Source organism: Thunnus albacares, chromosome 9 (genome assembly GCF_914725855.1).
Source record: "Thunnus albacares chromosome 9, fThuAlb1.1, whole genome shotgun sequence".
NCBI classification, from domain to species: domain Eukaryota; kingdom Metazoa; phylum Chordata; class Actinopteri; order Scombriformes; family Scombridae; genus Thunnus; species Thunnus albacares.
Window position 1 is genome coordinate 18,184,068 of NC_058114.1, and position 27,675 is coordinate 18,211,742.

Consider the following 27,675-nt stretch of genomic DNA (forward strand, 5'->3'; position numbering starts at 1 on the left):
CTCTTTGACAATCACAAAGTCCCAGAACTGAAACTGCTTTATCTTTAATGACAGAGACATGCAGAAAATGGTTTAAAATACATCTGTCACTCAAATCCGGATAAATAATAAAGACATCAGATACTTCATGTGGAGATGAGAATAGCTTTGTGATGCAACATCAGAGGAGAGGACATAACGAAAGCTAACTGTGCATTACACTTAGCTGCAATTTAGAGTGGGATAAAATATTTAACGACACAACTCTTTGGGTCTCTCAACATCTTTCAGTCGAGTTACGTAGCGTGTTGGTCTTCATCAGTGCCGGACAACACCTGCTCGCTGCTCAGGACTTGTGATTATTCGATTAAGAAACTGACATTAACAAACACATTTAATTTTGGTTTGCATACTGACCATTGTGATATAGCTGCTTGTGTAACATTTTCCCCTTACAGCACCAGAACACCCACTTCTGATGAAATTGAGTCATCTCTCACTCTGTGCTTGTGTGTGTGTGTCCATTTAGCCCCAAGATAAATCTGATAAAACAGAGTTATGTTACCCTCATTCACTCTCTCCATTCACTATTCTAACAGTCTGGCACAACTTCATAACATATTTTTTTCTTTTACAGAAGACTCTCCCAAAGGGATTTATGTAAGTTGACGTGTCTGAAGTAGTCTGAGTTTGGATACTATCTGATTAAATATGAACACATACTTAATTTCACTTGAAACTATATTCTCTTGTCTGTGTCACTTGCTATCAAGTGGGAACCTACACTGTAATTCAGTACACTGGCTTGACCGGGGGAGAACCACCACCGTGAACATTTGAAGAAGTGAAACAGTTAAATAAATCGTTTCTGTGGTGTTTTCTGTTTGCAAGGTGCTGTTTTATCTAATACAGAAGTGCCCTCTAGTGGAAGTCATCTCTATATCTGTATCTCCACATTGCTGAGTTTCTTCTTTGTACAGCAAGAGATTTTAAAAAGCAGTTTAAAAAAAAAAAAAAAAAAAGTAAAAGAGACAGCTGAGGAACAGAAGGAAACAACATAGTTTTTTTCACTAGGCGACCACAGTATTATATGTTACTACTACTATTATTACTATCAATCTTGCAGCAAAATGAAAAAAAGTCAAATGAATCAGTAACTATGAGGATAAAGTGCTGACTCTGAGCTTTAATGGTATTTGGGGTGTTACGGGGCAGTCAGGAGGCAAATAGTATCTACTAGAGTACATTTTAGTTTTTAATTTTATCTTTCTTTCACACACACACCCACATGCACAAACTCTCACATGTGTGCACATAGTCTAGGTTAATGAATCTGGTCTACTGGTCTGTTCCTGTGCTACTGCCTAATAAAAGGCCTAATTAATGTATTTAACCTTTAGCTATCAGGCAGACAACCCTACCAAACACAAATCCCAGTCCCAGACTCCTGCTCAGTGTTTTCCACTTTGCCACTTCATGAATCTGCTACATGTGGGATTCATTTATTTTGCTGTAAAGATCTATTTTCACTTTGTTGAAAAAGTGCAAATATTTCTGATTTTGCTAAGTCGATTTTAATGTCACAATACTGAAACGTCAGTAGAAATGATGAAAAAATTAAGCTGTAGTATTGCACTTGTGCAGTAGAAACAGGCCATTACATTTTATTCAGACTACTAGAAAATCATCTTAATTGCAGACACATGTTTACCAATTCCAGACTGTGTTACATAAAGTTGCCACAGCTCCTATTGCCAGATGAGACAGAACAAGAAGTCTTGTGGATCTCTGGCTCCCCCTGCTGTAAGAGTGTGTCTGTTGTGGCCAAGTGCCGGATTTCAGACATTAGACAAACAGATTTGCAGCAAGATGTTTTTTAATCATTTCACAATGCATTATGTTTATAACACATCTTATATTTCTCTCCGAAATTCTTTACAGCAGAAAAGTAAATAATTCCAGATGAGATGTTTCTACAGGGCATATACAACCTTCAACCAACAACACTCTGATGCCAGTGATCAACAACATGATTATATCAGAAATGTACAGCATACATTTTTATCAACAATTTTAATTTTCCAGAATTTTAGTCAATGTGTGGTTTCAGAGTTGGTACTTAGAGTTTACAATTTAGCTTTAAAGCTGCTTTAATCAATGGATGAAATTAGTATGTACTGAATGATGTGAAAGGGGCTACTTGTAGTTATGAACCCGCAGAAAATTATCATTAGCAGTTACCCTCAGTCTCATGGAGTATTTTAGTGTCTTTCAGATCTTTGTTTTGGTTTTCCAGCATGCAGCTTTACTGTTCTGTCCACACTGCACTCATGAACATTGTTTCCAAACGCAGCAGACTGCTGTTTTCAGCAAAAAAGCTCTAAAACCTGCTTTATATAACTTGTTCAGCATCAAATGGTAGACACACAAATTTAGCAAAAGCTGGTTAACACAGTAAAGCAGTTAGCCTCTAAAGAGACAGATATTTCCCTCAGGAGTTGATGGAGACCAAAAACAGAGTGAAAAAGAGAGTGAATATTGGACTAACATTCACTTCAAACTAATATTGCGCCACAGCATCCACATGATGTGAACCCAAGATAGACATGTGTTTACTAACAAGTTCACCATATGAACTCTAGAAAGTGAAAATATGTCAATGTTGTGTTTACAGATTGTTACTGCTGCCCCCAAGTGGCCAAAAAATCAGTTCATGCAGGTTTAAGAAAAGGCAAAGTACCTGCATAGCTCCATCAAAATGTACAATTCCAGATTTTCCATATATTTTGATCCCTCTGTCTATTCTTTATAAGTCTTCAGGTCTTAATTTATAAAACGATTATGATGATATTGATTTTTATATACAGATGATGATGATTATATTATGATAATTATTATTATGTGTGTGTGTATATATGTGTATATGTATAGGTGTGTATGTGTATGTATGTGTGTATGTATATACTTTTAAAATCATTACTTATACTATACTTTACTGATTATTATTACTATTACTATTATTATTGATAAGAATGTGGTTGGAAGAGGAAGAAAGGGAAAAAAATATGTTCACTCACTGACAGAAAACACACACAACAACACAGAGACATTTACACTTTCAGGTTAAAAACTACTACACTACACTTAACAATCCATTTACTCAACTATATGCCTACTGTGTTTTTTTTCTTTTAATAATTTCTTTATCTTCCTTTATTCATACATAATTTTTTCTCACTTATTTATTTACTTATTTTATTTATTAACTGGTTTGCACACTCATTTATCTGTCTTTTCTTAAGTGTCATTTCCCCAAACTAACAATGACTCTGCAGAATGAGACCATCTTACTGGGCTCAGGTGGCTATGGTGGCTCGGGAGTCCTGGCTAGTTTAGACAGCCTGGTGTCTAGGGCCTATTCCCCATCAAACCCCCCATCAAAAAGAAAGTTGCTCCTCAGACCCAAATGAACAGACCCCTCCTGTAGGGGTGGGGGCCGTTCTAGAGGGCGTCTGACCTGCAACAGACCAGCATCCTCCTATGGGTCTGGGGGTGGCCTTAAGCAGGAGAGAGCAATGAGAGCAAAGAAGGGAGGGGAGGAGAGAAAGGGGAGTACGGAAAGATAACAAAACTAATTATAAAATAAGGTGGACAGGTGTGTAGAGGGCAAGAGGAAATATAAACCTCTGTCCTAACTCATCCTGGTTCCACCCTGGCACCCATCCAGAGATCCCCGCAACAAGCAACTTTTTTTTTTTGACTTCTTTCTTCTCCTTCCTTCCCTCTATGTCCTTACACACTAACACACACAGCGCCTACCCACATTAACACGCACACAGACACACACACGTGCATGCACACATACATAAACCCTACATATATCTATTATTAAGCCGAAATCTATTTAAATTTGTATTTTTATTGATTTATTTCTCATGTTATTGTTTTCATGGGTTACTGTCTGGTCCTTTCTGCCTCTCCCATTTGTACTGTACCATGTCATATGTGTCTTCATGTTAATCGCTTATCCTACACTGACAACATTTTTGCAAGACTATGTAATCTTGTAAACTGTCTGGCAGCCTTTTTTGTTTTGTCCAGTTCGTGTCCCAATTGGTGTTGTATTTTCTTTGTATTGTTTTGTACATCCTCTCAATATGTTTTGTCATTGTAAAATTGTAAACTGTAAATAAAGTATTTAAAAAAAAGTCTTCAGGTCTCTCATAGAGGCCTAAGGACTACCTCTCTCCTGTAGTAGAAGCAGGTGAGCTTGACCCTATTGTACATCCTCTCTCGGCGCTGCAGCAGGTGGTAAAGACAAGGAGTGAACTTCACCAGCACAAGTATGCAGGAGGTTTTGTAGTAGTAAGGATGGTGGTTGTTGGTTCTGTAGTTGGGAGTGTCGTGGTGGTTGTGGGAGTTGTGGTGGTGGTAGTGGCTAACAGAGTGGTTGTGAGGGGAATGGTGGGGCAAATAAATTGATCCTCTGTTAATGATTTGATTTCCTGTCCTTTTAGATCATCTGGATACTCACAAACCACAGGATATTTTAATTCAATCTTGGGTGAGTTTGCCTTTATCCAGAGGTAAAAATCTATCAGATTACAGTCACAGCGCCAAGGGTTGTCACTGAGGTAAAGCTTTCTGAGTTTCCCTAATGGCTCAAAAATATCTCCAGGGAGTGTCTGGAGGTCGTTGTGACGTAGATCCAGTGTCGTCAGTGATTGTAGCTTTTCAAACACATCTCCATCCAGTGACTTTATCGTGTTGTTCAGGAGATTCAGCACTAGGAGCTTCTCAGGGCCCTCAAAGTGCTCGGCAGACAAAGTGACTAAGTGATTATTAGACAGATCTAGCTTCTTCAGTTTCTTCAGAGGGCTGAATATTCCCTCAGGAAGAATGCTAAGACTGTTTCGACTAAGGCTAAAGTCAGTCAATTTAGGCATTTCTCCAAAAAGCACTGGTGGTAGACTACTCAGTTCATTCGTATGTAGGGTCAGGTATTTAAGCTGTGGGAAGCCAACAAAAAATTCTGGAGGTAAACCAGTCAGAAGGTTATTGTCCAAAAGCAGCTTAGTCAGGTTGTCTTTATGTGGGAATTGATTTGGTGATAATTCTGTTATTTTGTTCGTATGCAAGGCAATTTCCTTCAAGTTTGGCAAATTATGAAAAATGTCCTCAGGAATGGAAGTCAGTTGATTTTCGTAAAGCCGTAGTACTGCCAGTTTGTTTAGGTTTGAGAACCAGTCAACGGATACAGCTGAGAGATTGTTTTTAGCTAAATGGAGGCGATTAAGATTCTCAAGATCATCAAAAGTCCCATCTTCAATTGAGTCAATCTCGTTCCCATGTAACTGGAGCTCACTTAATTTTTTAAGGTCCTCAAACATGCCTTTTTCAAGATTACGGAGGTTGTTGAGCTTTAGTAGAAGTTTGTCCAGGTTGCTGAGGTCTTTAAAGACCCCCACTGGTATTGAAGTTAATGGATTGCTGGAGATCTCAATATGCTTGACGTTTACCAGACCTTCAAAGGCACCTGGTTCAATATATTCTGTTTTAGTGTTCAGGAATTCCACCTTCTCAAGCTGGGAGTTTCCAACAAAGGCATCTTTGGGGATTGTTTTGATGTTGCTTTCCACAAAGAAAACCTCTGTCACACCTGGTCTCAGATCGCGTGGAATTTCTGTTGTATCTGCACCAAAAACAAGTTGGTTCTCACAGGAACCTTCCTTTTCACAGTTGTTTTGAGTCAATGCAGAGTCAAATAATAAAGACAGAAAAAGAACGATGATCTCTCCTCTTCCCATGTTTACTCACTATGAAAAGAAGAACAATTTTGCGATGATGTATAACTTATATAAAATTGAGCACATTAAATTTTGACCTTATTTTTTTTCTTGTGATAAATTAACAATAACACCATATACTGTATATAGTAGCTTTGCTGTGTCAATTTATGATTAAATCTATGTGCTGTTTAAGTCAAATGCCAAAAAAGAACATTTGCCTACCTGATTATTTTCTGTCCCAGGATGAAGTAGAAGGTTGTTACAGCAGTGAGGAAACATAAACAAGCGCAGTCTCATTAGTTATCTTCTATATCAATGTTGGTCAGCAGGCCCATAGTGTGTTGCATCCCATGTGAGGCGTGGTGTAACATGCTTCTGCAGCTTGAGATAAGAGCAGGGAGGGAGGTTTTTAATGTTTCAGCCAATTACTACAGTGCTCTGCAGCGAGGCTCCAAGATTACCAAACTGATATGTCTAATTTTTTTATAATCACTTACATATGAACCACTTCCACAAACTCTCAGTTTTCGATATTCTGCTTAATAAAGTATATAAAATTCTGCCATCACCATATATAAATGATCAGAATGTAAATTTAAATTTTCCTAAATTTAAATTTGATGGATGATGAAGCTTTCACCATTGACTTAGTAAATAAGACTGTAGTGCCTACCATTGAAAGTGTTACGTGTGTTGGGTTATTCATCTAGTAGTAGTTGCATCCCATGTGAGGCGTAGTGTAAGACGCTTCTGCAGCTTGAGATAAGAACAGGGATGGAAAGCTTTTAATGTTTCAGTCAATTACCACAGGCCTTTATATCCTATGTGGCTCTGAAGTTCTAATAAAAATACTCAAGTTGCATTACAAGAGTGATTTTTGGCATGGAGACTACACATCTTTGAAAGAAAGTCTGTCTTACGAACTGGGGTGTTTTAAAGACCTGTGTTTACCAGGCAGAGGAGGCCTAGCAAAAGATGGTAACAAGTTGCATTATGAGAAGTCCTGTGTTTTTGGAGCTTGACCCATATCAGGGGCTAAAAGTCAGGTTATGTTGGCCTCTGCTGCTTTAATTTGTCATTTTTTAAAAATATGTCTTTTGCAAATTCACCAAATCTAAGTGCAATACTAAATTGTGGGGGTACCCCTTTAATCCATTACTAAGCTTTGCACAGGTTTATGCCGGCACCTCAGTCTAAAGCTGGCTACAAGCTGACAAGACTTAAAAAATGCCACTAAAGTGGCAGAAACACAAAACAATAGAGATAAAACACTGCAATTTACCACAAAACTACATTTGTTGGGTCTTAAGTATACTGCACTATTCTGTGATACTGGTTTGATGTACATTTGTTGTTAGTTTCCAGGCCAGTAAAAGAGATTGTAGTCTGTTTTTTTCCCTGTTCTTGCTCACACAGCCACAAAAGAGATTGTCTGCACTTTAAATCACCACCATCCAAAGTGGCTATACTGAGGGCAACTTTAGTAAGTAACAGTGCCTACTTGTTGTCGCCTCAGCATTCTTGTTTTAACCAGAAAGAAGATATTTGTGTACATTTCTGTTCCAGTGTTGTAGTACTCTGTTGCCTGTGGCTTGTAGTGTTGCCCGTCAACAGGACTGACTGTTTAATAACCTTTCTCAGCAGCCTTTGGCATTAAAACCATTTATTCAGCAATTCAGCAGCTGTTCAAAAAGTTTGTTTTTAACAGTGAATCTCAAGACTGCTGAGCATGTCCTCATTTGATATGGAAGTGATGTTTAGGTTGCTGCCACAAGCAAAATGATTTCTGTCTACATCTCAATATGACAGACTGCCCGCACATCTTTAAGGCCGAGGCTGTGCTCACTGTTTGTTATGGCACATGAGGCTCCAAGGACAAAGCTGTGCCAACACAATGACCTACTTCTCTGTGGAAATCCATTTAAAGTTCCCTTATTTGACACTTTTCTGGTGTTTTATTTTATTTTTTTTATTTTATTTTATAAGTCTTGATATCTATTAAAGATATTTTTGTGGTTTTAAGTACCAAAATCCATCTCTACATAGTTTTACATCTCCTCTCTTAAGATTCTTTCTTGGAGCTCTACCAAGAACAGGCTGTTTTGTGTTTGCTCAATGCCCCGCTCTTCTGATTGGCTGGCTGTTTTCTGGGTGACAAAAGCCCAGGCCAACCACAAGTAACAGATTGTAGCCTAGCCTGTAGATAGGTAAAACCAGGGCTCTGGGTAAAACTCACTGTTAAATTGTGATGGCCACCGCAGAGGATAATGTTATCCAACCTTTGCAAGGCTGTGCAATAGGGGTTGATGATTCAGGAAATCTCATGATTTGATTCGAATTCTTGATGTCACGATTCGTTTCACAATCAATTCACGATTCCAAACAATTTGATTCTTGATTCATAATCAATTCTTTTAAGTCACTCTCTCCATTTGACTGTGGTAGACACTTTTATAGATCTCAAAGAAAAAAAATCACACTCAATCAAATGTAAACATTTACTACTCAATGTCAACCCTGAGTAAGATTTATTTTCCTTTAGTCCACTTAGTCAACAGGAAACCAAAGCGGCCTTGAGACAAAGGGTAAAATTAATATAAAAAATAAAAGTGATTGCAAAGATAAACTGATAAGTGCAAAACTTACTTCAAATAATAAAATCAAAGAAACAAAAGCTGCCTGCTACATTTAGCTGCAAAGTTCAAATAAGAAATAAGACGGCAGCGAGAAAGTTGAACCAGAATCAACTTTTGGAGAAACGCAACCTGTAATGCTGAACAACCCTGCCATGAGGGAGGGCAAAAACTTAACTAGGAAGAGGGGAGGACATTTCTCTTTGTTTGATAACGTTCAAAGTAAAGTTAGGCTTTGCTGATGGCTTGCCAACTCATTTTAAAAGAAGACGAGAGAAAGAGAGGGAGAAAGGAATAAAACATTTTTCTGATTGTTTCACGGCGGTTATAAATAAATAAGACCACAACCACACAAACCTGCGGAGGTGCGCTGCAATGGCTGATAATGGCATCAGTCTTGCCAAGCTCCTTCTTCCCTTCGAGATAATAAAATCCCAAATACGTCAAAATGATTGCCTTCATTGCCAATGGGGCAGGTTGTATTTGTTTTTCTGTCAAGTACTCCATTGCTCATGGTCGTCTCTCCATGACATGGTCCTTCTTGCCCCCGGAGTTGGGTCTGGGTGAAAACTGGTGTGGCGTCATTGCGCCATCTATGGGATTTAGCGAGCTAACTCATGTCATGAAAAAATTGAAAACAGCGTAGTGGCAAGACTGAAGAATGTGAATCGATTCTTGGAATTTCTGAAACGATTATGAAACATATTTTGTTTCTTTCAGGAGGGTTGGGCCACCCCTCTAATGCAAACACTGAGTGTATGGTTGTGACATCACAACCTTACGGAAGTCCAAACAGCACATTTAAAGGCACAGTTTCTGACTACAGGCTATGTGCCTTTCTCTGTGGACTGAGTGTTTTGATACTGTCATAGTATTTATATAGCACCTATACCTGATTTGTAATCAAAAAAGAAACGGAAATCTCCCTTTCTACTATATGGGACCTCTCAAGTTCTGCAACTTAATGTTGGCAAGCATGAGTTGTTTCTCAGTAGCTGAGGTGTATTAGGATGCAGATTAAGAAACTGACATTAACAAACACATTTAATTTTGGTTTGCATACTGTCCATTGTGATAATGCTGCTTGTGTATCATTTTCCCCTTACAGCACCAGAACACCCACTTCTGATGAAATTGAGTCATCTCTCACTCTGTGCTTGTGTGTGTGTGTGTGTGTGTCCATTTAGCCCCGAGATAAATCTGATAAAACAGAGTTATGTTACCCTCATTCAGTCTCTCCATTCACTATTCTAGCAGTCTGGCACAACTTCATAACATATTTTTTCTTTACAGAAGACTCTCCCAAAGGAATTTATGTAAGTTGACGTGTCTGAAGTAGTCTGAGTTTGGATACTATCTGATTAAATATGAACACATTTTATTTCACTTGAAACTACATTCTCTTGTCTGTGTCACTTGCTATCAAGTGGGAACCTACTCTATAATTCAGTACACTGGCTTGACCAAGGGGAGAAACACCACCGTGAACATTTTAAGAAGTGAAACAGTTAAATAAATCTTTTCTGTGATGTTTTCTGTTTGCAAGGTGCTGTTTTATCCAATACAGAAGTGCCCTCTAGTGGAAGACATCTCTATATCTGTATCTCCACATTGCTGAGTTTCTTTTTTGTACAGCAAGAGATTTTAAAAAGCAGCTAAAAAAAAAGTCAAAGAGACAGAAGGTAAATCCAACAAGATTACAACATAGTTTTTTTTAATGGTTCACTAGGCAACCACATAATATTATTAATACTATCAATCTTGCAGCAAAATGAAACAAAGTTAAATATACAGTGTTTGTAGTTTTTCTGTGATATCCATATATATATATATATATGTATGTATATTTTAGAGCAGTGATATGTTTTTCATTGTTTTGGCTCTATTTCAGCACAATGGATTTTAAATGAATCAGTAACTATGAGGATAAGGTGCTGACTCTGAGCTTTACTGGTATTTGGGGTGAGGACAGTGTCGGGACTCAAAGGCCATTTTATCCATTTAAGGCTTTTTATAAAAAAAGGCTGCACTGTAAAATTAAAGGTACCTCATTCACCTGATCTGTTATTGTTCACTGACGCAGCTATCATGGTGCTATACCATTAGAAAATACAACTTAATTACAGGAGCAGTCAGGAAGCAAATAGTATCTACTAGAGTACATTTTAGTTTTTAATTTTATCTCTCTTTCACACACACCCACATACACAAACTCTCACATTTGCGCACATAGTCTACGCTAATGAATCTGGTCTACTGGTCTGTTCCTGTGCTACTGCCTAATAAAAGGCCTAATTAATGTATTTAACCTTTAGCTATCAGGCAGACAACCCTACCAAACACAAATCCCAGTCCCAGACTCCTGCTCAGTGTTTTCCACTTTGCCACTTCATGAATCTGTTACCTGTGGGATTCATTTATTTTGCTGTAAAGATCTATTTCACCTTGCAAAAATTAGAAACAGGCCATTACATTTTATTCAGACTACTAGAAAATCATCTTAATTGCAGACACATGTCTACCAATTCCAGACTGTTTTAGATAAAGTTGCCTCAGCTCCTATTGAAAGAAGTCTTGTGGATCTCTGACTCCTCTTGTTGTAAGAGTGTGTCTGTTGTGGCCAAGTGCTGGATTTCAGACATTAGACAAACAGATTTGCAGCAAGATGTTTTTTAATCATTTCACAATGCAATATGTTTATAACACATCTTATATTTCTCTCCGAAATTCTTTACAGCAGAAAAGTAAATAATTCCAGATGAGATGTTTCTACAGGGCATATACAACCTTCAACCAACAACACTCTGATGCCAGTGACCAACAACATGATTATATCAGAAATGTACAGCATACATTTTTATCAAACAATTTTAATTTTCCAGAATTTTAGTCAATGTGTGGTTTCAGAGTTGGTACTTAGAGAACAGTTTGGCTTTAAAGCTGCTTTAATCAATGGATGAAATTAGTATGTACTATATGATGTGAAAGGGGTTACTTGTAGTTATGAACCCGCAGAAAATTATCATTAGCAGTTACCCTCAGTCCCATGGAGTATTTTAGTGTCTTTCAGATCTTTGTTTTGGTTTTCCAGCATGCAGCTTTACTGTTCTGTCCACACTGCACTCATGAACATTGTTTCCAAACGCAGCAGACTGTTGTTTTCAGCAAAAAAGCTCTAAAACCTGCTTTATATAACTTGTTCAGCATCAAATGGTAGACACACAAAGTTAGCAAAAGCTAGTAAACAGTAAAGCAGTTAGCCTCTAAAGAGACAGATATTTCCCTCAGGAGTTGATGGAAACCAAAAACAGAGTGAGAAAGAGAATGAATATTGGACTTACATTCATTAAGTGACCAGTAACACGACTTCAAACTAATATTGCATCATATCTGCAGGATATTTAGCCAAGATAGACATATGTTTGCTAACAAGTTCGCCAATGAACTTCATAAGATGAAAATATGTCAATATTGTGTTTACAGCTTGTTATTGCTGCCCCCAAGTGGCCAAAAAATCAGTTTTTGCAGGTTCAAGAAAAGGCAAAGTACCTGCATAGCTCCATCAAAATGTACAATTCCAGATTTTCCATATGTTTGGATCCCTCTGTCTCTTCTATATATATTATGTTTCCCATTATCTGAGCAAGTAGGGGTTCAAAATTTAACTGAGGATCCTTTGACAGATCACATGACTGCTACCAGCCCATAACAGTCTTGGTGATAAAACCTATGAACATTGCCGTAGTTGTTTAAAGTCTTTGGGTCTCTGTCTCTCGTAGAGGCCTAAGGATTACATCTCTCCTGTAGGAGAAGCGGGTGAGTTTGACCCTGTTGTACATCCTCTCCCGTTGCTGCAGCAGGTAGTAAAGAGAAAGGGTGAACTTCGCCAGCACCAGTGTGCAGGTGATCTCCACCACCAGCAGTGTGATGTAGAACATCACCCGAGATTTGCACTGCTGAAGTTTTGGTCTGTCCTGATATGTAAAAGAAGGTGATAGCTCCTTAGTGGCTGGCTCCATGGGGCAATTGAAGATCACCGGAGTGGTCAGTGGAGTGGGTGTCGTTCTGCAGGTGGTGGTTGGTTGGGTAGTCCTGAGGATGGTGGTTGTGGGTGTACTTGTTGGTATCGTGGTTGTGGGTGGGATTGTTGTCATAGCAGTTGTGGGTGTAGTTGTTCTAATTGTTGTGGTTGTAGCCGTTGTTGTAGTGGTTGTTTGTGCAGTTGTTCTCACAGAGGTGGTAGGTGACATTGTTAAAATGGTTGTGAGTGTAGTGGCTACAGCTGTTGTGGCTGTGGTTGTTGTCAGAGTAATGGTTGTTGGTGTTGATTCTGTTGTTGGGAGTGTAGTGGTGGATGTGGTGGTTGTGGGAAGTGTAGTGGTGGATGTGGTGGTTGTGGGAAGTGTGGTGGTGGGTGTGGTGATTGTGAAAGATGTAGTGGTGGGTGTGGTGGTTGTGGGAGGTGTAGTGGTGGTTGGCAAAGTGGTAGTTGGTGTTGTAGGAGGAGGTTTTGTAGTAGTAAGGATGGTGGTTGTTGGTTCTGTAGTTGGGAGTGTTGTGGTGGTTGTGGGAGTTGTGGTGGTGGTAGTGGCTAACAGAGTGGTTGTGAGGGGAATGGTGGGGCAAATAAATTGATCCTCTGTTAATGATTTGATTTCCTGTCCTTTTAGATCATCTGGATACTCACAAACCACAGGATATTTTAATTCAATCTTGGGTGAGTTTGCCTTTATCCAGTGGTAAAAATCTATCAGATTACAGTCACAGCGCCAAGGGTTGTCACTGAGGTAAAGCTTTCTGAGATTCCCTAATGGCTCAAAAATATCTCCAGGAAGTGTCTGGAGGTCGTTGTGACATAGATCCAGTGTCGTCAGTGATTGTAGCTTTTCAAACACATCTCCATCCAGTGACTTTATCATGTTGTTCGTGAGATTCAGCACTAGGAGCTTCTCAGGGCCCTCAAAGTGCTCGGCAGACAAAGTGACAAAGTGATTTTTAGACAGATCTAGCTTCTTCAGTTTCTTCAGAGGGCTGAATATTCCCTCAGGAAGAATGCTAAGACTGTTTTGACGAAGGCTAAAGTCAGTCAATTTAGGCATTTCTCCAAAAAGCACTGGTGGTAGACTACTCAGTTCATTCCTATGTAGGGTCAGCGATTTAAGCTGTGGGAAGCCAACAAAAAATTCTGGAGGTAAACCAGTCAGAAGGTTATTGTCCAAAAGCAGCTTAGTCAGTTTATCTTTATGTGGGAATTGATTTGGTGATAATTCTGTTATTTTGTTCGTATGCAAGGCAATTTCCTTCAAGTTTGGCAAATTATGAAAAATGTCCTCAGGAATGGAGGTCAGTTGATTTTCGTAAAGCCGTAGTATTGCCAGTTTGTTTAGGTTTGAGAACAAATCAACGGATACAGCTGAGAGATTGTTTTTAGCTAAATGGAGGAGAGTAAGATTATCAAGACCATCAAAAGTCCCATCTTCAATTGAGTCAATCTCGTTCCCATGTAACTGGAGGTCGCTTAATTTTTTAAGGTCCTCAAACATGCCTTTTTCAAGATTACGGAGGTTGTTGAGCTTTAGTAGAAGTTTCTCCAGGTTGCTGAGGTCTTTAAAGACCCCCACTGGTATTGAAGTTAATGGATTGCTGGAGATCTCAATATGCTTGACGTTTACCAGACCTTCAAAGGCACCTGGTTCAATATATTCTGTTTTAGTGTTCAGGAATTCCACCTTCTCTAGCTGGGAGTTTCCAACAAAGGCATCTTTGGGGATTGTTTTGATGTTGCTTTCCACAAAGAAAATCTCTATCACACCTGCTTTCAGATCGTGTGGAATTTCTGTTGTATCTGCACCAAAAACAAGTTGGTTCTCACAGGAACCCTCCTTTTCACACTTGTTTTGAGTCAATGCAGAGTCAAATAGTAAAGACATAAAAAGAATGATGATTTCTCCTCTTCCCATGTTTACTCACTATGAAAAGAAGAACAATTTTGCGATGATGTATAACTTATATAAAATTGAGCACATTAAATTTTGACCTTATTTTTTTTCTTGTGATAAATTAACAATAACACCATATACTGTATATAGTAGCTTTGCTGTGTCAATTTATGATTAAATCTATGTGCTGTTAAAGTCAAATGCCAAAAAAGCATTTGCCTACCTGATTATTTCCTGTCCCAGGATGAAGCAGAAGGTTGTTACAGCAGTGAGGAAACATAAACAAGCGCAGTCTCATTAGTTATCTTCTATATCAATGTTGGTCAGCAGGCCTGTAGTATGTTGCATCCCATGTGAGGCGTGGTGTAACATACTTCTGCAGCCTGAGATAAGAGCAGGGAGGGAGGTTTTTAATGTTTCAGCCAATTACTACAGTGCTCTGCAGCGAGGCTCCAAGATTACCGAACTGATATGTCTAATTTCTTACAATCACTTACATATGAACCACTACAATATTCTGCTTAATAAAGTAAATAAAATTCTGCCATCACTGCATTTAAATGATCAGAATGTAAATTTAAATTTTCCTAAATTTAAATTGGATGGATGGTGAAGCTTTCACCATTGACTTAGTAAAGAAGACTGCAATACCTACCATTGAAAGTGTTACATGTGTTATGTTATTCATCTAGTAGTGTAACCGTAGTCTAAACAACACATCTGTTTAAAAAGCTTGAATATTCATCATTCTTTCACATACTCTAAACATTAACATACTTTATGGTATGTAAACATTTTGTCATTTTAAAATATGGGTCTGTATCCACATCAGGAAGAGTAGCAATAAAGTAAACATTAGAATATCCTTGATGTTCTCCCGGTTTAACTTCTTTCTTATGTTTTAATTTCCTTACTAGAAAAATTTTTAGGCAACAATTAGACACATGGTGCAACATTTATGACTCATTTGTTTTGTCTGTTCCTTGTAAGTAAGTACAGTAAAAGCAAAGGGTGGGATTTTGGGATTTTTGCCAGAATGTTTTCAAACATTATTCTGAGTGAATCCCATTAGATGGCAGTCTGTCAAATAGAATTAATTTCATCAAGAGGAAAATTGACATCAGGTAGTGTCTGAAGTTATCACCGTTGTTAATTGTACACCATTACACACAAGTCTTGCTGCCTCACACAGACACAGATTGATGTGAATTTAATCACAGACGTCTGTGGTACAGTATCATGCTGAGCTTCCTTTCCTTCACCATATTCCCTTTTGTGGACTTTCCACAAACTCAATTGGCACAATTAACACAGTCAGAAACATATTGGTGATTACAAAATGTTGTGAATTCTCAGTGATCACAATAGGATTGGCATCCTACAAAAACTTAGCCATAATTTTATCTCATATTCAGGGAGATGAAGTTTACATATTTGCATGTTACACAATGAATTGCTAAGTAAATGAGTAAATGATTAAGACAATGTAAGATTACTCCCACTAAAAGTAGTGCATTTATTCAATGTATAATAACATTTTGCATTGTGTTTAAAACATTGGATGAATTGAGTTACAGAGGAGTCAAAATAAAATCAGATTTTTTTATTGACAGCCATTTTGCAAATAAGTAAAACTGTTCCCTAAATGTGTTGTTGTTAGCACAAAAAGTCATCATCAAACTGCATTTATTAATATTGAAAAATAAAAAATGAGTTTTTCAAAACTATTGAACAGAGTACTGAATGGAGTCTTAATTTCACTAAAAGAAGTACCCTGCTTCAGTTCACATTCACCAAAATATCCAAGTCTCCACACAACATGGCAAGGTGGATTTTTACAGTTAGTACATAATGTCCATTCTGTTTTAACAGCCCCCTGGAAGAGAAATACTGGCTGGTAAATTTGATGATTAAACATTGAGAACAAATGAATTCAAAAGCAAATCTGTTTTTCTTGTTGATGCTTCTGAATGGAGCTGAAGTAGTTCTTTTGATGCCTTTGAGACTAAAAATCAATTCTGTGCTGCACATTTTCCAAGTAAACCACAGTAATCAGTGAGTTTCCCTTGGCTTTTAAAGTTCTTGAATTGCTGATGTTCGGTGGTCTCGTCTACAGCACAGAGTTCTTATTCCTGCGGCCTATATTTCCCCGGCCTCTCTTGTTTCTCCTCCAGCACACACAGCTGATGATGACAGTGCTAATGATGACAGTGGACACTACTGCAATTACAATGAAGATCATCGAAGTATCATTAGAAACCATTCCCTCTTCCCCCTGCCCACCGCTGGTGACCTCCTCATACTCTGAGGTGGGTGTGGTCTTGACTGCAGGTGAGGAAGTGCTTCGTCTGGCCGGAGGGGTGTTGGGTTTTCTCCTTTTCTCTGTTGAAGTCAACACAGGCTGCTCAGTAGAGCTGAGAGCCATCAGGTTCTCATCTGGCAGCAGAGCAATCACCTCACCATTTAGACTGTAGGGTGTTTCACACACTACAAGGGTGCGGTTGGTCTTGGATGGGTTCTTTCTTAGCCAGTCCCTAAGTGGCAGAATATCCTTGTCACACCTCCAAGGGTTCTGCTGAAGAAGTATCTCCTCTGCCACAGAGAGAGAATCTAGACTTTCCTGTGGCAGGTTGGGAAGGGAGTTGTTTTGCAGGTCAATCTGGCCCAGGTGGCTCAGGCCTTGGAGGAAACCCAAAGGGAGAGAGCTGATGAAATTGTGCTCCAAGGAAATGTTGACCAAGTTGGGGAGACCTTGGAAAGTCCCAGCTTGCAGGGTTGTGAGCAGATTGGTGTGAAGCGATATCTCCCCCAGCTTCTCCAACCCTCTAAAGGCCCCAGCGGATACATAGTTAATCTGGTTGCGACTGAGCACCAGGAGACGCAATTGAGTCAGGTTCCTGAATGTGTCATCCTCCACACGACTTATCTTGTTGTCATACAGCCACAGCTCCTGCAGGGCCATGGGCCCAAACACCCCTGGACCAAGACTATCCAGATGGTTTTCATACAGGGACATCTGGGAGAGGAGGGGCAGGTTTAAGAAGATCCCTTGTGGAAGAGATGTGATCCTGTTGTTGGAAAGGAAGAGCTTGTGGAGTTTCTGAGTCTTGGAGAACAGGTCATGGTGGAGATGAGTGATTAGATTATCTTGTAGGGATAGTTCCTCCAGGTTTGCAAGATCATCCAAACTGCCACTGGGGATTTCCTGTAGTGAATTTTTGTTGAGTCGTAAGGTTTTCAGCTCAGACAGACCTTTGAATGTCTCTCTAGATAGTTGACTGATGTTGTTTCCAGCAAGATAAAGGTATTGCAACTCAGTAAGAGGGTGAAAAGTTTCCACAGGTATAGAAGTGAAAAGGTTCATAGTGAGGTCAAGGAATTTCAGATCTGTCAATGGTAAGAACCAGTTTGGGCGGAGTACCAGTAGCTTATTGCTCTTCAGTTTCAGACTCTCAACCTTCTGAAGATTTTGGAACAAGGCCTCTGGTAGATCTTGCAATTCGGTGCCAGTAAAAATTAAGACACCTATGTTCGGAGTGGAGTCAAACGTGCCAGGGCGCACTTCCCTCAAAACAGTGTCCTTAACCACAAAGATGCTAAGGGCATTAGAGAAATCAGTCAGGTCTTCTGATTTCAGAGAATAGAAACTGCAATTCGAGAAATAGAGCTCAGTTGTAGACGAGGGCACCACTGTGGGGAAGTTTGAGAGGCCACCACAGAGGATTTTGGTTCCTTGACATTTGCATCCATCCGGACACGCCCAAACAACAGCGTTGAGGGAACAGAGAAGTAGGAGCACATGAAGGGTCAGTGGCAGGTCCATTATTTCCCTGGAACAGAAGAAACAGCTATGTTGCAGTTAAGGTTGGTTATGAGTCCTGTAATAGATTTACACTAAGGTCTTTGTGAACATAGTCATAATCATTATATACTAAACATCCCTTTTTGTCCTTAAAGGGGCACTCCACCAATTTTACATGTTAAAGTCAATTAACTGGTCACTACTCTCTTTCAGCTGAAGTTTTTTTATATCCTATGTGGCTCTGAACGTTTAATAAAAAATACTCAAGTTACATTACAAGAGTGATTTTTGGCATAGAGACTACACATTTTTGAAAGAAAGTCTGTCTTACAAACTGGGGTGTTGAGTTTGAAAGATGCGTGTTTACCAGGCAGAGGAGGCCTAGCAAAAGATGGTAACAAGTTGCATTATGGGAAACCCTGTGTTTTTGGAGCTTGACCCATATCAGGGACTAAAAGTCAGGTATTGTTGGTTTCTGCTGCTTTAATTTGTTATTTTTTAAAATTCTGTCTTTTGCAAGTCCACCAACTCTATTGAAGTGCAGTACTAAATTGTGGGGGTGCCCCTTTAATCCATTACTAAGCTTTGCACAGGTTGATGCCGGTACCTCAGTCTAAAGCTGGTTACAAGCTGATAAGTCTTAAAAAAATGCTACTAAAGTGGCAGAAACACAAAACAATGGAGATGAAACACTGCAATTTACCACAAAACATCAATGTTCACAACTCTAAAAAGTAATTCCCAATTCTCAAGCAATAAGGAGGACTACTGCATTTGTTATATTTTAACTATACCACAGCATTCTGTGATACTGTGATTTGATTTACAATTGTTGTTAGTTTCCAGGGAAGTAAAAGAAGAGATTGTGGTCTGTTTTTTTTTCTCCTGTTGTTGCTCACACAGCCACAAAAGAGATTCTCTAAATCACTACCATAACAAAGCGGTTATACTGAGGGCAACTTTAATTAGTAACAGTGCCTACTTGTTTCAGCCTCAGCATTCCTGTTTTAACCAGACAGAACATATTTTTATACATTTCTGATCCACTGTTGTAGTACTTAACTATTTAATAACCTTTCTCAGCAGCCTTTGGAATTAAAACCATTTATTTGGCAATTCAGCAGCTGTTCAAAAAGTTTGTTTTTAACAGTGAATCTCAAGATTGCTGAGCATATCCTCATTTGATATGGAGATGATGTTTAGGTTGCTGCCACAAGCAAAATGATTTCTGTCTATATCTCAATATGACAGACTGCACATCTTTAAGGCCGAGGCTGTGCTCACTGTTTGTTATGGCACATGAGGCTCCAAGGACAAAGCTGTGCCAACAAAATGACCTACTTCTTCGTAGAAATCCATTTAAAGTTGTGCGACTTAAGTTTGGCAAGCATGAGTTGTTTCTCAGTAGCTGCGGTGTATTAGGGTGCAGAAACAGTCTTTCCAAGGAAGTCATTTTCTAAAGAGGCCAATATGTCCCTTAAATGAACTCAGCCATAGAGGTACCAGATTTATTTTCTTTCTTTCTTTCTTTCTTTCTTTCTTTCTTTCTTTCTTTCTTTCTTTCTTTCTTTCTTTCTTTCTTTCTTTCTTTCTTTCTTTCTTTTCTTTTCTTTTTTCACATCAGAGATTGAGAACAGTAAAATACATACATTTTTTACTTGTGTCTGCAATCAATTAAAGGGTGTTGTGCTGGGTCCTTGCTGTGAGAGGAAAATTAATGTTTTCATTGCTAGTAAAACACTTTATTTCCAACCCTACCAGCGCTCTTACTGCTACCTTTGCTACAATAACCCTAACTCTTATAATATAACAATTGTGATAACTTCTTCTGAGTTGACCTGAGGTTTTGTGTTTCAATATCCACTGGTTTCATAATTATCCCCACTTCTCTTTTCTTTACAGCTGTGTATGTGCAAGGTGAATGTTCACATTTAAGTCTGGGATTACACAACTACCAGCAAACTAAAGGTCAGATATCCAGTGAGTAAAGTGATATCTGAATAGAGTCCCCCTTCCCTTGTTTGTACCCCAGTGGAAAAACTTTAGTAATATTCCTGTTTGACAGCTAAACCACATTTCCTCTCTGGTTTATATTATAATGTCCCAGATTACACAACTACCAGCAAACTAAAGGTCAGATATCCAGTGAGTAAAGTGATATCTGAATAGAGTCCCCCTTCCCTTGTTTGTACCCCAGTGGAAAAACTTTAGTAATATTCCTGTTTGACAGCTAAACCACATTTCCTCTCTGGTTTATATTATAATGTCCCAGATTACACAACTACCAGCAAACTAAAGGTCAGATATCCAGTGAGTAAAGTGATATCTGAATAGAGTTCCCCTTCCCTTGTTTGTACCCCAGTGGAAAAAATTTAGTAATATTCCTGTTTGACAGCTAAACCACATTTCCTCTCTGGTTTATATTATAATGTCCCAGTCCAACCGATACTACTGGGACAACCTGGAATGTTCTGCTGCGCAGTGTAGTGTCTAAAGCATTTCCAGTTCACCATTATTAATTGCTTTGATTTTTTCCCCTTGCCATTGCTGAAGGATCAACACTTTGTCTGTCATGAAAAGAGGTTAACTGTTCTGCCAGAGAGCAGAAACTCAGTAAGGAAGCCACTGAAGTTAATTCATGTTATATATGAAACATTTTTGATTGCCACTCTGACATAGCGCTAGTTATCCAAAATAAACCACATTTCCAAACAGACAAAGTCACTCATTCCCTAACTTTAGTCCATATTCAGAATCCGAGGCAGTATTCTGTTTTACATATGAAAACTCATATGTAAAAATAATGAAATATCTCATTATTTGGCAAAATCAAAAGTTGAATGATGTACAGAAGGTTGTCTTTTTAAGATAGAAGTACCATATATTACACACAATTATTGCTGTTATAATTTACTGTCTTATTTCCTTATGATACATTTGCTCTCTAATGTATTCTTTCCAATATCTTCTTGACAAGTACGTTAGTAATATTGAGCAATCAGCACTCTGTTAAACAGGATGACGTTTTGCATCAGCATGCCGTTTTGCAGAACTTACCTCCAGTGGTGGCTGACGATTGAGTGAAGAGAGACTGTGAGTTGGTGTTGTTATCTTTTATGTGTGTCCTCCCTTCCTCCGCAGCTGCACAAATCCTCTGATGAAAATTTCCAGTGATCTCTGAACTCTCACACCATCACATTTTCCTGATCTTTGTCATCACTTGATTCCCTTCATCAATCAGTTTTGTTTTTTTTTAGCTCTGAGCTCATGAGATCTGCAGGTCTTTTGCTGAGGCTTCAGTAGCGCTGTTCATCGTCCCAGCTGTCCCCCTGCCCACTCTGTTTCTTTCTCACACTCACATTTTTGCTAAATGTGGTGGTGGGGGATCGGGTAAGGGGGAAGCCCCACCCTCTGGTGTCACTCTATGTCTTCACTGGATTTGTGTTTATACTGTTTAAATGCATGTATAGTAAATGTTTGTGTGGTCTCATAGGATCCATTTGTTTTCAATTATGTTTTCAGCAACTACGTGTGTGTCTTCTTCCAGGAAAAAGAGATATTTTTGTGTTAGAGGTTAGGGTTACAGGGAGGGTGAGAATTTGGTTTGGTTAAAGACAAAAGACTTGGTTTTTGTGCTTTTTTTTGTTTGTGATATTGTTTTCTGTATGTGTGTGTTACTTCTTGTTTGAGAGGGTGTGCAAAGTTTCAACTGCACGCATCTTTTGCAGGACATCTCTTGCATGTTTGTAAGCTGATGTTTTGGACACTTGGCATTGTTGGACTTCACAAATCCACTGCCAGGGTGTTACAGACCACAAGATGATCCAGAAAATAACCACACATGCTTGTGTTCAGTCTCACTTGTTGCAGTTTTGAACCACTAAGCAGGCATATGCAGGATTATAAATGCTGACAATTACTGAATGAAATTATGTAATGAGGCTTTTCCTGCTGTTGCAGAGAGCTTATGTTTGTATCCAGATTGTATCCCAAATCATGCAAATAATCAAGCATCCTCAGTATTAAACATACAACACTACATTTGCTCTGAAAATGTTATATGTTCAGGAAATATAGTTAGAGTATTTGGTTTTTCTGGACCTGCTCATGTAAATTCAGTGTGATTTAGATGTTGTGCTCTTCAGTAAATCAGTGAAAGGAGGGTTGTGCAAGGAGTGCTCTACCGCTTTTAACATTCCTGTGTTGCTGTAAGTAAATCCATGTTTCGTAACGACAAACTACCCGTTTACAACGGAAACCAGATAGTGAGGGTGGAGTTACAGTAACATATAGACAGTCAGTTGCTGCAGCTCACAAAACTCACACTAGAAATGTGGTTTTTGTCTGATGTGATGTATAGCAGTCAGCAGGATTGACAAAACCACCATGAAGTCTTTATTATGACACTGACAAAATTATACTTGAACTGGCATACAATTGATATACAGAGGGAATCAAGCCTTTACTCAAAGTAAAAGTTGGGAACAATCATATTGTTGCCAGATCTTTACTTCGAGTCTGTCTGATTCCTAATAACACAGGTATTTGTCCACATCACTGATAAACTGGACATACAGAGGCTCCCATTCTTTGTCCTCATGTGGTTGAGGTCAAACAGTTAGAGGTCAGCAGATAGGGTTGTATTTCCTTTTCCCAGAAATTCTTAAAAGATAGATTTTTGCGTGTGAGCTCACACACTTCCCAAAAACGTACACATTCCCTCACACTGTAGGAGCTTTTCAATACCTAAAAAGCACTGACTCTGCTCCAGGAGTGTTGCAATTAGATGGGCAAGTGTCACAGATTAAAGGTAGCAATAGTACTGGCCTGATGGGCTTGCAAAGCCTAAATTACAGTAACAGCCATGGTAATATGTAATAAGTGTATACTGTCCCCAAAAGCTTTGGAAATACATTTTCATATAGGTAAATTTGGCATAACTAGACTTACAACTCTGTTTTGTGATCTGATTAGTATTGGAAACAAACAGACAAACACATTACCATAATGTTATTGTAGCTTTCCTGAGAAAAAAGAATTGCTAATGTCAGAATTACTTTCTTACATCAATTACTGGACCTAATAGGACCATCGTTCTACCGTAAGACCCTCCCAAGATCAAAATCACAAATGTGCCATGGAAAATCCCTCTGAACATTTAATACCAGGTTAGAATAAGTTTCCTGCAGAACAATAAAGGTTACATCATACACATGTGAATCAACTAATTTCTCCCTCTTGTTTTGCACTGTAAAATACTCCTTGTGACCCCTGCAGTACAGTAGTTTCCTCTCCCCACACTCACCCTCTCTCGCTCTGTATGTGTGTGTGTGTGTGTGTGTGTGTGTGTGTGTGTGTGTGTGTGGTAGTTCATGCCCGCTGTTGTGTGAGCTCAGCCTACTGGAAAAGCCTAATCACTGGTTGTCATAGCAATGAACTTGGGTGCTGTTCACCAATTCATCCTCTTTTGTTTGCTGTTTGTTTTAAAGTCCAATCACTTCTCGTGGAATTCCTGGCATCCGCTGTCATTTTGTAAAGGTTTAAAGGCTGTCAAAAGCTTTTTTGACCAGCAGTCGAACATTCTCTGTTGCTTTGCCATCAGTGAACAATGTTAAATAGCATCAGTGTTACTATAATTATGTACACCAATTGACAAATGTAACCTTATTTTTATGAGTTTCATTGATAATCTCCAAAGTTCTCTTGTAAAAACCTCAGATCACTCCAAAAATACGGAACCACAACTATGTACATGTTTTGTAATGGAGGCTTTTGAAATTACAGATCGTTGTTTTGTAAAAGAAAGTGTAATCTCAAAGGTAACTTTCCTCCTTGACCTTGTGAAATCTGAAAAAACCTGAGCTTCCTGTTGCAAAAGCTGTTACGAAGATGATACATAATTTTCCCGTAAATGTGATCAATGTTTTGGGAAAGCACACTTATCAGGCATTCCAATTTGAGGAAGAGAAATACAGATAAGATAAGAGAAGATGGATTTTTACAGAAGGGATTCTCTGAATTCCAACTAGTTCCCCAACACAAGTTTGTGAAATATCACAATTCAAATGTGTGTAGATGTTGGTTTATTGCTACATACATCCATATAGCAAATAACATACAATTTATTGATACAAATCATAGGAGTAGGCCCCATCACACCTGGCGGTGCTAGACAAAGCTACATTAAGGTTTCTTGGATATAGTATTACATTTAGTTAATGGAAATATAAACAGAGCAAGAAAAAACAAAAAACAGTAAAAATTAAGAATGACAGATTCTAGCATGTAACATGTGGCTTTGGTAACATGTTAATAGAAACCAGCTGGAGGCTGAATAACATCATCATGACATAGCTTCATACTTACATGCAAGAAATATGATCATCTTCTACAGATATATAAGTATCTCCTATCTACCAACATGGTCTACTAAAGAAAAAACTGACTTTTTTAAGATTTTGATTTATTTAGAACTTTATTGTGTGATTAAAAATAAAGCTTTTTTTTAAGCAGTGGTGCCTCTTCATATAGTTTGAAGCTTACACCACTAGAGGGAAACATACACACAAAACTACTTGTGATTACTGTTGACTACATTAGTGAGGCTCTGCTTTAGGAAACCTTACAGTAACTTTACATACTTTAGGTTTTGCAGAAGGAAAAACAGATAAATAAAACAGAAAATGTGCAGATGCAGTATTAGTTATCATATGTAAGCTTCAACCTTCAGAGAAGGAGAGAGAACAAAGAAAGAGCAAATAAAGTTTCAGTTGATAATGTTCATTTAAGAAGTTACATTATATTATAAAATTATAAATAAACAATTTGTAATAATTATTTGCTTACATTATCAATATCTCTTTTTTTAAAGCTTAACATAGTATATCATTATATTGTCATTTTTTGCTGTCTTAAAATAATGACATCATTCTTGATGGAGGAAAATTAATAATGTTGCTAAGGAAAGATTTCTGGAACATCTTTATCTATCAGTCCTTCTGTCCTAAAGTAACACTAGGAAATTAACACCTAATGTATATGTTTTGTATAAACTTCAGCGTTGGGAAAAGGACAGTTTATCTTGGTAACATGTTTTGTTACCCTTAAATTTGTGCACGCTCAGCCTTGATCTCTTCCATGGTCTCGCTGAGGCGATACATACCATAAATGGCAGTAAGAATGAGCAGCAAGCCCGTGACCACAAGAAGGATGTGACAAAACAGGAGGAATGCAGTCAAGGTCGTATCTGAGGGCAGAAACCACACATACACCCAGCCCTTGTTATGGTTGTGGTGAATAAACTCAGGCCCCTGTTCAACCACCAATTTGTCATAGAAAGGAGGTGACATGTAATAAGGTGCGGGAATCTCAGTAGTGGAAAGAAACTCTTCATCAAGTTGGGCAGTGGTTAGAGTGTGGAGGGATGTTGTTAGGGTCCTGGCCTGTGTTGTAGGTGGAGTGGTTCTGCGGGTGGTGGTGATTGGTTGGGTTGCTCTTGGAGTGGGTGATGTTGTTGTTGATGGTGTCGTCATTGATGTTACAGTTGATGTTTCTCCGATGGTTGTAAAGGTGTGGAATGGTTGATTTTGCTTGTGTGTGTTAGTTTGTGTTGGAAAGTAACTTGTAGTGACTGTTGTAACATCACAAAAGTTGAACTCCTCATCACGCAGAGAGCCAAGGGTGCGATCTAATTGGGGCATCGGACTATAGCACTTCACATATTCTTTGTCAAGAACCACATGCTCATTAAGTCTTATCCATCTTGCAATACCTCTGATACTACAAGTACAGTCCCAAGGGTTGTAACTCAGAGTAAGACTCGTCAAAGCTGTATTTAACGAGAAAACATCTTCTGGAAGAGTCTTGAGATTGTTTTTCTTCAAATCCATTGACAAAAGCCCTCTAAGGCCCTGAAATATGTTGTTTGGTAGGCTCTGAAGCTTATTGTCATTGAGAAACAATATGGCCAGTGTGGTTAGTCTGGAGAAGAGATGTGGGTGGAGGTGCTGGAGGTCATTGGATTTCAGCGAGAGTTTCTTGAGGTTGGGAAGGCAGCAGAAGAGGTCTGATGGCAACTCCCTCAGCTTGTCATTTAAATGGAAGTTAAGCATCCGCAGCCCTGACATATTAGCAAACAAATTTCCAGGAACAGTAGTGAGGTTAGTGGCATACAGATAAAATTCTCTCATGTCTGGCATGTGGCCCATCAGCTGTTCCGGCAGAGACAATAGGGGGTTGTTGTAAAGGGTAAGCTTGTTCAACTTTGGCATGTTGTAGAAGCTCTTGTCTGGGATAGCCTGAAGTTGATTGGAGGATAGAGTTAGGATAGTCAGGTTCCTCAGTGACCAGAACACCTGAGGTGGAAGACTGGCAATCTGGTTATGGTGGATTTTTAGCTCCTCAAGGTTGACAAGTCCGTCAAAGATCCCATCTTCTAACTCCTCTAGCTCGTTGTTATAGATCATCAGCTGGCGAAGTTTAGTCAAGGAGTGAAAGATGGTAGGAGGAAACTTTTTTATGGAGTTCCTGCCAAGGTTCAGAAAGGTGAGGTTGGTCAGTCCATCGAAAACATCTGAAGCAAGACTAGTCAGTTTGTTGCGGCTCAGGTCCAGATCCAACAACCCCACAAATCCGTCAAACATATCTTTAGCAATGGTCTCCAACTGGTTCCCATCTAAATGGAGCTGCTCGATAGTGGTCAGTGGCCTGAAAACTTGAGCAGGAAGAGTAGAGAGATCATTGGACGACAGCTTGACAGACATGAGCTGTGGAGCGATGTGGAAGGCCTGGGGATGGATGGTGTGTAGATGGCTGTGAGTTAGACTAAAGCGCAACAGTAGGTCCAGGTTTTCCAGGCTCCGCTCATTTATGACATTCATATTTGTGTCATTGAGCTGCAGCAGGTATGTGTGAACAGGCATGTCCTTCGGTATGTCGGTGATGATGTGACCAACGCACACGACAGCACCTTTAAAATTGCACCAGCAGCTGCTGGGGCAAATCATGCTGCAGGTGAGGTGTGGCAGTGTTAGGAGGATGAGGGGTATCATTTGCAAGGTGCCTGCACAGTTGAAATAAAGGCACATTTTGACATGTGAGATTACATGTGAAATTAAAATAGCAGTGTGTTAATCTGCAGTTTATCCAAAAGGCCAACATTCTTGTTCAACTCGGATTTTATCAAGTCAAATTTTAATATTAATCTGAAACTCAAATCTTGACATAGTTCAAGAATAATTCAAGAATAATTGTCAAAAAAGTAAATTTTTTAACATTTAACTTGTGTATCTTCTTTGCCAATCTGTGGCTAAAATGACTTTAAAACAAGTTAAATATTCTACTGACCTCTCAAGTTAGAATCCATCATTGTCCCTTCGATGTTATGATCTTATTGCTGCATGCTCTGTGTTGTTTTTGGGGCTGGAACTGTCTGAAAGAGATGGACACATCTGCCTATCAAGTTACCCTTCTCCACCAAGAAGCCCACCCAAAAGTCATCCATCACACTACACGTCTCTTATACTACCTCAACC

The 27,675-nt window shown here is 38.9% G+C and overlaps 4 protein-coding genes across 5 annotated transcripts; all 4 read right to left on the reverse strand.

Moving 5' to 3' along the window:
• Positions 1 to 1,837: 1,837 nt before the first annotated feature.
• On the reverse strand, positions 1,838 to 14,716 carry LOC122989163 (leucine-rich repeat-containing protein 15). Of its 2 annotated transcripts, XR_006404964.1 has the most exons (3): positions 14,564 to 14,716; positions 11,318 to 14,370; positions 1,838 to 2,116 (listed from the first exon to the last, which is right to left on the reverse strand). XR_006404964.1 is itself a non-coding variant. In XM_044361862.1 (2 exons), exon 2 carries the CDS (start codon positions 14,359 to 14,361, stop codon positions 12,151 to 12,153), a length of 2,211 nt encoding a protein of 736 aa, XP_044217797.1. In that variant the 5' UTR covers positions 14,362 to 14,370; positions 14,564 to 14,716; the 3' UTR covers positions 11,056 to 12,150. The 2 variants fall into 2 exon arrangements, 1 of the variants encoding a protein (XP_044217797.1); XM_044361862.1 differs by lacking the exon at positions 1,838 to 2,116 and having other exon boundaries at positions 11,056 to 14,370.
• LOC122989096 (leucine-rich repeat-containing protein 15-like) lies at positions 4,311 to 6,134 on the reverse strand. Its single transcript, XM_044361774.1, has 2 exons — positions 5,991 to 6,134; positions 4,311 to 5,795 (listed from the first exon to the last, which is right to left on the reverse strand). Exon 2 carries the CDS (start codon positions 5,784 to 5,786, stop codon positions 4,311 to 4,313), a length of 1,476 nt encoding a protein of 491 aa, XP_044217709.1. The 5' UTR covers positions 5,787 to 5,795; positions 5,991 to 6,134.
• Positions 14,717 to 15,827: 1,111 nt separating the features above from the next.
• lrrc15 (leucine rich repeat containing 15) lies at positions 15,828 to 21,483 on the reverse strand. Its single transcript, XM_044362717.1, has 2 exons — positions 21,200 to 21,483; positions 15,828 to 18,170 (listed from the first exon to the last, which is right to left on the reverse strand). Exon 2 carries the CDS (start codon positions 18,161 to 18,163, stop codon positions 16,451 to 16,453), a length of 1,713 nt encoding a protein of 570 aa, XP_044218652.1. The 5' UTR covers positions 18,164 to 18,170; positions 21,200 to 21,483; the 3' UTR covers positions 15,828 to 16,450.
• A 3,565-nt stretch (positions 21,484 to 25,048) lies between these two features.
• LOC122989097 (platelet glycoprotein V) lies at positions 25,049 to 27,192 on the reverse strand. The gene has a single exon (XM_044361775.1). The coding sequence runs from the start codon at positions 27,190 to 27,192 to the stop codon at positions 25,246 to 25,248; it is 1,947 nt and encodes a 648-aa protein (XP_044217710.1). The 3' UTR covers positions 25,049 to 25,245.
• Between the last annotated feature and the right edge of the window lie 483 nt (positions 27,193 to 27,675).

Bases quoted from the DNA above. Each gene is read 5' to 3' on its own strand.
- LOC122989096 (XM_044361774.1), bottom strand. From the start codon at position 5,786: ATGGGAAGAGGAGAGATCATCGTTCTTTTTCTGTCTTTATTATTTGAC.
- lrrc15 (XM_044362717.1), bottom strand. From the start codon at position 18,163: ATGGACCTGCCACTGACCCTTCATGTGCTCCTACTTCTCTGTTCCCTC.
- LOC122989163 (XM_044361862.1), bottom strand. From the start codon at position 14,361: ATGGGAAGAGGAGAAATCATCATTCTTTTTATGTCTTTACTATTTGAC.
- LOC122989097 (XM_044361775.1), bottom strand. From the start codon at position 27,192: ATGATACCCCTCATCCTCCTAACACTGCCACACCTCACCTGCAGCATG.